We start from the raw sequence: 12,556 nt of genomic DNA, 5'->3' as shown, positions 1-12,556 counted from the left end.
TGGCACGCATACTTATGGCATGACAAAGTAAAGGTCAACTCGATGTTCCTGCATCATTTTGTAAGGAGAAGTTTATATACAATCTGGAAGAAGTACAGAATTTACCTACAAGAAGGAACCCCCTGGTGGGTGGTTCCATACGAGGTGATAGATCCGAGAGCTGTTGATAATGAACAACAATGTTTAACGTACAAAGAAATAACTAAAACTGAAGCATCTAAACTTAGAATAAAGACGCAAGAGGAACTATCACCTAACTATGATTGGTTCCAGTACAGACAGATTAGAGACTTATACAATTCGGATTCTGCAAAAGGGGGCATACGAACAGAGAACTCGGAACTAGAGCAGACCCTTCTTAAAGAAGACAAGAAAAGAATATCCAAGGTATACCAAGTACTGTTGAAATGGTATACCGAGGATGAGATAGTTAAAACACAAATGGTGAAATGGGCTATAAACTTTAATAAAGAAATAACAATGGAGGCATGGGAATACTTGTGGAAAACTACAATGAAGACAACGACATGTATTAATATTAAAGAGAACATTTTCAAAATGATTTATCGTTGGTACATGACACCAAAGAAGATTGCGCTAGGGAACTTGAACACTTCTAATAAATGCTGGAAATGTAGGAAGCATGAGGGCTCCCTCTATCATATGTGGTGGTCGTGTGAGGTAGCTAGGCAGTTCTGGGGGGAAATAATAAGAGAAATGAGTGAAATTTTACAGTTTCAAATAAATAAGAACCCAGAACTCCTGCTGCTAAACTTGGGAATGGAGGGAATTCCAGCCCATCATAGGACGTTGATATTTTATATGACTGCAGCAGCTAGACTTTTGTATGCGCAGAAATGGAAAGTACAAGAAGTGCCAACTATTGAAGATTGGATCTACAAATTGCTGTATATGGCTGAAATGGATAAGATGACAAGAAAACTGAGAGATCTGGACTCAGGGCAGTTTAACACAGACTGGGAGAAGCTGAAACAATATCTGGAGAAGAAGTGGGAGGTGGGAGGAAAACTGTGGCAGTTTGAGAACTACTGAAGTACAATAAAAGTATAAAAGAGAGGGGCGACTTTACCGGGGGAGGAAGAGAAATGTGAATTTATAAGCAGTTAGATTAATTAATTGATTGAGATATATATAGTTATGTAAAGGTTAATTGATAGAATATTGATAGAGAATAATTAACGGTTTAAACATGAGGATTGAGTAATTAACAATATTTTTTTTTTTTTATTACTTGATAAGACTTATATGCACCAAACTGAATGTATAGAAGAGTTAAAACGACTGATTATGTGATGAGTTATATAGAAATACTATAAAAAGAAGAAATGATTAATATATAGAGAACAAATCAAATTGTTTGATTTAAATGTGGGAAATTTTTATGGTTTATGATATATAGAAATATTTAAAACTGGAAAATGGGATAAATTGTTTATCTAAAGAAGTATAGTTTGGATGTATAATAAGTAAAAGAGTTAAAGATGTACTGCTTAATATAATGGAGAATATATATTTGTTTTAGACAGAGGAAGTTAATAGAAGTAAGGGAAAAGGGACAGAGGGTGGGAAAGCTGTTGGAAGTCAACAAAAGGGGGGGAAAGGGAGGGGGTTAGAAACGAAAAATTAGGGGAAAATTGAATGTAATGGAATGTAAAAATATTAATGTTCTAACCCAATAAAAATTTAAAAAAAAATAAATAAATAAATAAATTTTTTTACAGTTGAAAGTGTAGATTTCAGTTGCTTTCGTTATTTATTTACAGTTTATAGTGCCCCTTTGCTCATGGCACAGGGCCGTTTATGTTTCTAACAACAGAATCTCTTCTCACTGCCTTTTCCAGGTTTCAGCCTCATCCATCTGATTGCCACAGGGGTCTCCTGTTTCTTTGGCTCTAGCCTTTTAACTTTTGTGATCTACATTTACTGCCAGCGCTGCCAGAGACAGTCTCAGGAGTCTACTGTTATTCACCCCACCACTCCCAACCATCTCCATTACAAAGGCAATACAACACCCAAGAATGAGAAATACACACCTATGGAATTCAAGGTAGGAGGCTTCCCATGTTGTATGCTGCATATTACCCATGCATGCCAGTGGTTCCTGACCTTTATCCAGTCAGTGCAGTCTGTTTCAGCATGAGTTTTACAGTATGCTTGGTGCTGAGTTACACGAACAGCAGAAGCATTTAGTGTATCTGACTTAGCCATCTTCTTGACATTCTTGTAATATGAGTGCTGTCACCTGCAGACAGACCCAATTTAAGTACAGAGAAATTTTCTGCTGTGGTCCCTTGGATGGGACACTTGGTTTTTCCATAGTACATGAGATTATTTCGCTTATAAACCTTGGTGCTAACAGATAATTGAGCATGACCCCAAAGGGCCATGGATATATAAATGTCTTAAATTTTGAAGATAGGCGCAGCAACCTGTTCAAAGCTCAGTAGGCTGGTGTGGAACCACTGGACATGCTCAGTTGTATTTGCATGTATTTTTAACATATGTAATATGCTTTTCTTCCTTACCTAATTTATTTCTGTAATTATCTGCTCTTCTTTTCCTTTCCTCTTCCTGATCCAGATTTCTTCCAGATGTTTGACATACTGGAAATAATAATAACAATAACAACAACAATATAAACTTGGTTGGGTGTGTGACCTATGAAAAACACTGTCCTTTCCTGACCAAATTCTTATTTGATACGGTTGTCCAAAAAAATGCATGTTCAGAGAGTTCTGGTTGTCTTGGCAACCACCTTTTCTGTACAAATCAGACCTTTCTGTTATCAAGAAACAAACCTAACAAACCAACAAGTATCCCAGTAGTAATTAATACATAATAAAGCACCTATATCTGCAATCTGCAAAGGAATTTGCAAGCAGGGGAATCATACATCTTAAAAGCAATTAATTACCTTGCAGAGAGCAAAAGCCCACAGATTACTACTCATAGTTTTAAAAAACAGTGAGTTGGTAAAGGTTCAGAAAGCAGAGCAGAAAGCAATTAGGGCCATTCTCAATGTAGTCCTTCCTCAGAAAAATTAAAGCTTTCAAAATAGTATTTCTGAAAAGGAAGAAAGCCAACATGTGTTTGAGCATTCGCGTGCCAATGAAGCCATTTAAAAATACCTTTCAGAGCTGAAAAATAGTTTTTGGCATCCAGCAAGGACCCTTCAGCTTATCAGCCCTGTTTGTTTTATTTTGAAGCCTGTTAGCTACATTCGTCAGAAGCGACTTACCTGACCTACAGTTGCCAAATTCCAAATGAAAGTTTTACCAACTGCCAACAAAGATATGGGGAATAAATCTACCCACCTCTCCACCAAAGACATGGCTGTCATGTTATAACTATAGCAATTGTATGTATCTTTCCTCAAAGGTAAAATTTAGGCCCCTTGATCCAGAGCCCTGCATGGTTTCATTTCATTCAATGGGTGTCTGTTGCCCACAGGGAAGTGCTTTTTGCTTCTCTACAGAGGGCAGCTCTATAAGCTTAGTAGAGTGGCCTCTCTCCTTTGAAGTGGTTTTCCATTCTCTTCATTGGCAGTGATGCTAGTGGCATCAACCAAGCCTCGCTAATCCTGGGCCAAGATCTGGCACATTGATCATAATTTCATAATCTAGACGAATAAAGCAGATGCCCAGCATATTTAGAAGTCAATTTATTTCCATAATTTAAGAGATTTCCTTTGTAGAATTTCTTGCTGACTTTAGGTGAAAAAATGTATTTTCAAGAGAGGCATTAGTATTCTTACTGCTAGAAAAAAGAAGAAATGTTTTAGGAGCCATTGAACTGCTCATGTGGATCTTGTTGGAAAACTGAAGGATCATGTTCAGAAGAAAATAAAAGGGTAAGCCCTGAAGTGCAAATAGCTGGGAAGATGTTTGTGTGCTTAAAACATTCAGAAAAATCCCTTCTGGGGACATTGGGCCATGTCAGAATACAGTTGTGTCATGGCATGGCTAAATGCTCCCCCACTCAAAAACTTCATGCACTGAACAAGGAGCAAATCAAAGAGAGAGCTAGGCCAGAATTCCTCCTCCCCATGCTAGCTTTCAACCAACAGGAAAACTTTTTGTGCAGGGTTGCATTAAGTAATCAAGAAATCCCATTTTTATCCTGCCCTTCTTCAGAGTGTTTCGGAGTTGACATACTTAATTTTCACTCCTCTATTTTATAATAACTCCTGTGGAGTTTGGAGAGGCTGAGAGTGTCTGTGACTGGCCCAAGTAACCTTCATGGATGAATGAGAATTTTAATGAAGGTCTTCCTAGCCTGACACTCGGACCACTAGGCCCTGTAGCCTCTCAAAATCTACTCTCCTTTTCGACTTCCCTTCAGAAGTAATAGAATTCCAAGAAGGCCATACTGTGTGGTTTTCTGAGGGTCCCCTTGGATTAATGAGAGGACTATGTATAAGGTAAGAGACTGGTTGAAAGAGCCTTAGAGGCTGGTGTGTGTGTGTGTGTGTTATCTGTGTGCTTCCAGTGCTGTGCAAATAGGGCTGTTTCCATTTCCCAGAGTTTAGAGCAGTAGTAGAGGCAGCTCTTTTTCTTAGCCATCTGGAGCTGTTTTATCCACAGCTTCCTTTCTGCTCTTTGCTTGTCTGCCTGGCGGTCAGGGAATTGGATCTGATGGCCCTTGCAACTCATGCAATTCTGTCACATATCTTCCTGCTATATCTGTGGAAGAAATTCCCAGTATCCGCACAGAGGACTAGAATTTGCTGTATATGATTGAATAATAAAGGGAAAGGAAAAGAGAGATCATTAATGGAGCATGCAACAGATGTTTGATGCAACCTCTAGTACTCTCATTCTCAGCCATATCAGAACTCAGGAACATTGCTGCTTCTGTTGTTTCTTCTATTGTTCTGGCTTACCAATCTCTTTCTTACCATCTCAGGACCTTTCATAATAAACAGCAAAGTCAAGTGTTAACTTTTCTGTAGTGTATCACTTTAGGCTGCAAGGGGGGGGGGAGGATGCATATTTGAAGGCTGATTGTGGATGACAGAAAGCCTGTAGCAGGTCAAGGAAGGAGGTTAGGCTAGAACTTTCTCCTTGAGTTTTGTGTGTAGTGAAAGCTTTTTATGTGGAGGAGGATTCAAACCTGCAATCTCCCATATTCAGTTTAAAGAAAAGCAGAAGCAAAGCGGCCAGTGGGTTGATCTTTGGAGCAGAATAATTTTACCTGCAAGCTTCTTGTGAGTTGTCTGAAATCAGGGGCTGAAGATAGTCATGGCTACGATATTTGGAATTCTGTAACAAAGAAACCCTTTCAAGCCCTGTCCATTTCTCCTGGTTGGCAAGTCATGTCTATACAGGGCTTGATTTGGCAAGTAGATTTTCTTCTGCCCAAAAAGGCTTGAGAAAAAAGAGTTACGGCTGACCTTAAACTCAGAAATGGTTCTGTGTACTTTGCTTATGGTCTACCAGCTCGTAACATGAGTTGCAGAAATGTTGCTTCTCTCATGCTGTCACTGTCCTGATGACATCCACTTTGTAGTCTAAAAGTGGGGCTCCCTTCTTTGTTGGGGTTCATGAGTCCAGTTGCAATATAAAGTACAAAGTACCCAGGGGACACTGGCAGTGTAATCTTAAACTAAGTTACACCCTTCCAAGCCCTTTGAAGTCGATGGGCTTAGGAAGGTTTAACTCTGCATAGGATTGCTCTGTGAGATCCTTGCTTACCTAAGTTCAACTCAGGGAAAATGCTTTTGAAGATTACAATGGCAAAGGAGGTTTAACAAAGAAGCACTTTTGTTAAGTACAAGTCAGCATGAATTTGTGAAAGGTAAACCATGTCATGCAAATTAGATTGTTCCCTCCTCTCCTCTTTTCTCCTGGCTTTTCATTCTTTCTGCTAATTAAATAAATATTGATCTATTTTAAAAAGGAAAAACACAATCTGGAGCTTTTCTAACTGTCTGACATCATTTCATCAATTTGAGATGCTTTTATTGTCCTGAAATCATTGGGCCCTTCCCACCTACCCAGTAAGACTGTATTTGATTAAAAAGTTGGAGGGTTGTTGCTTAAAATGAAAGAGATGATCTCAGGGTCAAGCCAGATGTACAGGTTTTTAAGGAGTTGGGTCTGGGTTTCCAAGACCCAACTTGAGTTCCCTAGCCACAGAGCAGCCTTGGGGAATGGCTGTTAAAAAATAAAGGAGAGCCCAAAGGGCCTCAGAATGCCTCTGCAGGGAGAGGAGGGGCTCTTTAGGCTAACATTTCTTTAGTGACAGTGTTGTGTATGGTGCTGTGTTGCTGAACTAAAGTGACACAGTCTACCCAAAATCTTACCATCTACATCTACATTACAAAACCAGGATGGAACTAAAGAGAGCAGGGATTGACAGATTATTATTATTTGTTTGGTTGCTTATATTCTTACGCTGCCTCTTTGGAGTCCTGCTTGAGGTGGCTTACAATCAAAATTACCACAATATTAAAAACAAGCCATAGTGGCTATAGAAATTGGATCACAATGGATCACAATGGATCCATTGGATCAAAATGGAGGTGCATATGAGCAGAGACTGGCAGAGGCTTTTTTGGAGAGCAGGATCATTAGTAAAAAGAAAGAGAGAGGTTTTTTCCCCCTCTTTAGGGAGAAGCATGGTCAAAGCCATAGAAATCCAAGATGGAGATAAATGGGGTCAATAGAAAACTATAAACGTGGGCATAGAAAGTTGGAACAAGTGCAGAGATAAAAGGTGCAGGTGGATAAAACTGCATTAGAGTGAGAAGAAAACAGTTTTAGCATGGACTTTCTGAGTTGGCTGAACAGGGAAAATATGGCAATGAAAAATCCATCAAAACGGATTATCCTTACTTTGAGTGGTGTTCTAAGCATCTGGGTAGCAAAGTTAGCTGGAGCTCCTGACATAAGCATGGTTTACACATGAATATGATCGCAGGCTCGGTGTTGTGGACAGCACTGGGAAGGACATTAGGAAATTACCCTCTTTCCATAATAAGCAATGAATAAAATGGGAAGACCATGCTTTTTTGGAAAAGGGGGTCAGTGTAGTTATTATTTAAAGGCCGCTGAATTGAAATGTGACTGCATTATTTATGCCTGAAGATTTTTAATATATTTGCACAAACTACAGTAGCAATAAAATAACATCCAGTCAACACTTGAGAGAATAATAATGCAGACAGAAAGGAGTAGCGAGTATAAAGAATGATCAGATTAGAGCAAATACTGTTGGGGTTTTGCCCTACACCAGAAAATATGCTGAAGATCTGTGACCTCTTCTCTTTAACAAATTATAATAGCCTACACAGCTGTTTTGACATCCAGGGAAGTCACACTGGGGTAGTTTGTTGACATCATTTATATCCCGAATTCCTCCCCAGTGGGGACACAAAGCTGCTTACATCATTCTCATTATCCTCAAAACAACCTTGTGGGGTAGGTTAGGTCGAGAGCGTGTGTCTGGCCGCATGTCGTCCAGTGAGTTTTCATGACAGAATGAGGATTCAAACCCAGGTCTCCAAGATCGTAGTCCAACTCTATACCACACTGGCTACTTAACTCTTTCTTCTCATGCGGTTTCCCTGATGTAAATCATTCCATCCCCAAAACTGCAGTTAGCTCTAAATGGGCATGGGCAGGCGGGCCCTTTGGACCTAATTGTAGTTAAAAATATATGTCTGTATGTGATTTACATCAGAGGAGCTGCACAAAAGGAAAAAAATAAGCACTTTTCCCCCTGTGCCATTTCTCTGATTTTCAAAATAACCACATAGGCCTGGTAATTTGTTCTTTTTTTTTTTTTGAACCTGTAGGAGATCCTAATTACAGCTCTCCCATGTAGATGAACCTCTAGTAATCGGACTATTGTCAGTGCAAAGTGAAGAGAAATTTCAACCATACTGCAGTTCACTAATTTAAAGTCCATTACATCTTACCAGCAATTCTTTGAAAATAAGTATTCTTACTTCCTCCTTGTTACCTCTGTAATCTTACCCCATTAAACTTGCACTTTCATCCTGCAGTTGTCCTTATTTTTATTATGCTGTTTGTAAAGATGTACTAAAATGTTAGTGTATGTAAGAAAGTATAGGTTGGTTAGGAAAAACTCCTGAAGATTGAGGAAAATAGTCATCTGTTCATTCATCTAGAGGATTATCAGATTAATCCTATTAGGGGGCGAAAGTGGTCAGGAAGTTAATGAGCTTCCACGTTGCTGTATCTGCGTTTTACGCCAGTGTAAACCCCACGTATGTTGGCAGTTCTCCCTGGCACTGCACAGAATCAGTGCTCTAAGCAGCCACAGGAGCAGAACATCCAGATGCAGATGAGGAGTACTTTCTCGCTGGAGGAGCATCCTTCATCTGGTTCCTGGCAGCACCTGTGACGATGGAGCCATCGTTACTTTCCCTGGCCGTGGACACCTTCCCAGGACATGGCAGACCTGGCTAAGGCTTGCGGAAGGCCAGACTCCCTTGCCACAGTTGAAGTGTGGCATGTGTGTGCCTGTGGGGTGTGTGTGTGTGTGCCAGTGGGGACTCTCATTCTCTGATAGTGTCACATTCAAGGGTGAGTCTGGTGTTTATGGCACATGAGCCTCCAGAATGCACAACACAATGATAAGCAATCAATACAAATTGCCATCTCCGCAGCAGTTGGACGCTTTTGCTCTACCCAGGAGCGCAGATGTGATCATATATAGCCAGCAATAGACAAGAGCAAAGTCATAAACCAGTACAGAGCCAGGAAGCCAAAGATTTCATCAAAAAAGGGGGGACAGGAAAGTCTGGAGTTCAGGGTCCAAAGCTAGTGAGCCAGGACAGGAGACAGGGACTGGATTTCTAGCTGAAAAACAAACACAGATTACCAAGACAAAATACAAGGCAGCAAGCAAGCAAGGCAATCCTCTGTTCACTGAGTGAATCAGCTCAAAGAGGGGATGGCAAATAAGGTTGCTTTCATAACATGTCCTGCCCAGTGTGTTTCCTTTATCTGCCTTATTAGCTGACTCATCCTTGAAGCACAGGTGTTGCTTCTTACTGGCTTGTCATTCCTGCTCCTGTAACGACTGCTTCAGGAGCTAAGGCTGACTGCCCTTGTGCAATAAACTGGGCACTTCTTTGTCTCTCTTGATCTGTCAAACACTCCTGGCATCTCTTGTGCTCAGCCGGTTCAGGAGACGCTAGTGATGACTGATGCTCTGGCCTCTGTTCCATGTCTTTCATGCCTTGCCATAATAATGCTTCTTTCGCTTGCTTTGCCCCTAAGTCCAGCTGCTCAGGTGGGGATTCCTCCAGTGCAGGGTCTGATTCTTCCATTTCTTCATCCTTGGAGGAGGAGGCTGCTGGCCGGTTCACAACAGACAGAGCTGCTGGTGTTTGATAAGCCAGGCATAAGACTGCTGCATGCGGGGGGCGAGGTTGATGCCGGGATGTGGGGGGATGTGGAGTGATGTCTTGGGATTTCTGGGGCTCCTTCTCTGCTGAGCTAGACCACTTTCCCTTTTGCTCTTTGCGGAGGCAAGGAGGGACTTCAGGAGTCTTGCTCTGGGGTTGGGATGATGGCACCCAGATCAGTTTCTCTGGTCCAAGGGGCTGCTATTCCACTCTGGGGGCCATCATCCCAGCCCCAGAGCACAATGCTCATGATTTACCCCACATTTTCCTTCCATTTTTACAATGCAGAGGAGCCACTGCAAGTCAATGGGCAGTTGTAGCTCCAGTCATAGCCAATGTGCCTTCAAGCCATTCCCATTGTTTCCAGTGGACATTCTCTTCATTGGTTTCAGACCCCCCCCCTCAGCTGTTTGTCTCTAAGAAGCTGCGTCTCTAAGACTTGATGGGTGCCAGGGACTGTGGGTGTGACCATTACTGAGTTCTGCTGCCTTTTTGGCCTTACTTTTCCAGGAGGGGGTGTGCATGTTTCTTGGACTGGTACTGGGGAGGTGGGGTAGCAAGCGTGTGGTGTTTCCACTTCCAGTCTGGCTCCTGTCAGAAATGAAGGTTGGGTGAGTGGGTGGGCTGTCTGCACCTTCAGTTTAACACCACCACCACCACCGCCTGCAGGGCAGGGCTCCTCTCAAGGCAGATACCTCTGTTGGGGTGCAGCTAGCCTGATCGCAGGGGTCTTTCTGCTTTGTGCACCCACTCTCTGCAGGTCAGGAGAGTAGCATTGGCAGCTGGCAATGGCAAACACAGCTCAACCAGCAGGGTAGTTACGTCTCTTTCTGCCACTCGTGGCAGTGTTGACTGCAGCCACCGTCTCTCTCGCTCCCTCCCCCTCTCTCTCTTGTATAGGCATTCTCTATTTCTAAACGCGAGTTCAGAAATTATCAGCACGGAATACACTGACAGTTTTAGGGACCCCTGCAGTTGAGAGTTCACTTTTTTCACTCTGCAGACTTAGAATCAGGATATAAGCATTTAATGAAACATTTTAATTAAGCATACTCTGTGAGGAACCAGTGTTAGCCATGGAATCTGTATTCTGGGTCTCACAGTATTCATTCTGCAGCTCACAGAGAACTACATTTGCGATTAACATCAACCAGAAGAGCCAGAAGACTACAATATGCCTTTGTGCTATCCCAAACACACACACACACAATAACGAAACCATTAACATTAAATATATAACTATAACCGTTGTAATTATCAGATTACTCCTGAGCATAGTTTCAGGTAGGTAACCATGTAGGTCTCCCGTAGAACAGTAGGATTCGAGTCCAGTGAGTGGCACTTAAGAGACTAACAAAATGTTCAGGGTATAAACTTTTGAGAGTCAAAGCTCCCTTTTTCAGATCCTGAGCATGTAGTCTCTTCCCATCAGTGACGAATCTTCGCCAGCCTTTCTGCATCTGGAGTGAGGGGGAGGGCTTCCCTTGTTGCCTGTTTGCTCTTTCCTCAGCATGAGCACAGCAGGTTGGATGAGAGAGTGAGATCGCCCAGAGGCCCAGAGGAGAGCAAGCTGGCTGTGCAGAAAATGGAGTAAAGGCAGGCAGACACCCCGACTGTGGCCAGCTTGCTGTTTTCCTTGGTGGCTAACCTGGTGGTTATAAACTCTCTGCTCTGCCACCAGAGAGCTCTTGCTGTCATCTTGGCAGAGACTGAGGAAAAGATGGAGGTGTTACTTCCACCCCTAGCATGAGGTACACAGCTCAAGAAGAATTGCAGCTTACTCATTCTCCAGTTCCTGCAGCAGTGACTATTTCAAGGTGGGAACCACCTGTCAACCACAAGCTCTATCAGGCACTGGCCTCGCTCGCTTTCCTGTAAAATGGGGCAGATGCCATAGTGTGGAACAGTGCTCAGCAGAGCCACAGATGGCATGTCAGAGAACCACTAGTGGCTCCCAAGCCACTGAGTGAGTATCACTGATCCAGACTAACATTGCTTTGGGAGCAAGGGCTTCCACTCTCAGAAACATTAGTCTGGATCCAAGCCCAGTCATGGAGTAGACTATGTAAACCTCTCTGGCTATATCAACAAGCCATCCCAAAACTGGTTGTTGTGGGTTTTCCGGGCTGTATTGCCGTGGTCTTGGCATTGTAGTTCCTGACGTTTCGCCAGCAGCTGTGGCTGGCATCTTCAGAGGTGTAGCACTGAAAGACAGAGATCTCTCAGTGTCAAACTTGACACTGAGATCTCTCTCAAACTATGTGCCTAAAGATGTTCTCTGGATCATTTAGTCTGTGATGACAGGGAGATTTCTGCAGCTATCTTTATTTCTAATTTTTTCTTCTGCAGTTTCTCTGCTCAGAAGCTCACAGTTAATTTAATAACTTTGGCCGTGCTTTTTAACCGTAACGTATTTCAAATTAAGGACGATTTAATGACAAGGAGGTGGTACGTGTATGAGGGTGACTCGGACATTCAAGTACATCTGAATATTAATGCAGATGAGATGTAAATATTGTTGATGGCAGCAGCCCACTGATCATTTCACTGACAATAACGCGGCAGGATACTGATGACTAAGAGAGGATACATTTCCCAGTTTTGTCCCTTTTTCTCCCTCCTGCCTTTCGCGTTTGTCAGTTACGTTCTGGGCTCTTTTGTCAGATCTTTTAGCCAAGGGTGGAAGGGAATTTTTCAAGTACTCTAATAAGCGATTCATGTTTCATTAATTAGCTACGGTTTCTTCATTGCTTTGACAGCATTGTATTCTGTTCAGCACAAATGCATTTTGTAATACAAGTTGTTTACACCACGCATTATGGCAGAGTTTCTTGCATCATTCCCAGCTCAGCCAAGTTGTTTGCATTTTAATAATACAAGCATATGAAACACAAGTACCTGCTGTTTTAGCTCATGATTTTTGCAAGTGAGAGTTCCAAAAGGCCTGCACTCCCCACCCCACCAATAATCACGAGCATTTTACTATCCCATTGTGCTTGGCTGAGTGGGTTAGTCTTCTTATGAAGTCAGCTGAGTGGGAGCAGGATCCCATGACTAAGTGAAAATATGTATGTGAAGAAAAGCCATGTCCAATTTCATGAGTCCATGGTTGGGTTTTGTATTCAGGATTCTGGGAATTCTGCACCAAAACATTCA

At 42.2% G+C, this 12,556-nt stretch overlaps 1 protein-coding gene across 1 annotated transcript in view; it reads left to right on the top strand.

The window, feature by feature from the left end:
* SEMA5B (semaphorin 5B) overlaps positions 1 to 12,556 on the top strand; it is a 377,961-nt gene that overhangs the window by 351,258 nt on the left and 14,147 nt on the right. Inside the window, exon 21 of the mRNA XM_054972564.1 lies at positions 1,863 to 2,068. Within this exon, the coding sequence (XP_054828539.1) occupies positions 1,863 to 2,068 (206 nt within the window). The remainder of the gene's footprint in view (positions 1 to 1,862; positions 2,069 to 12,556) is intronic.

Source organism: Eublepharis macularius, chromosome 2 (genome assembly GCF_028583425.1).
Source record: "Eublepharis macularius isolate TG4126 chromosome 2, MPM_Emac_v1.0, whole genome shotgun sequence".
NCBI classification, from domain to species: Eukaryota; Metazoa; Chordata; class Lepidosauria; order Squamata; family Eublepharidae; genus Eublepharis; species Eublepharis macularius.
The sequence above is the reverse complement of the archived record's forward strand: the minus strand, read 5'-3'. Positions and strand labels throughout refer to the sequence as shown.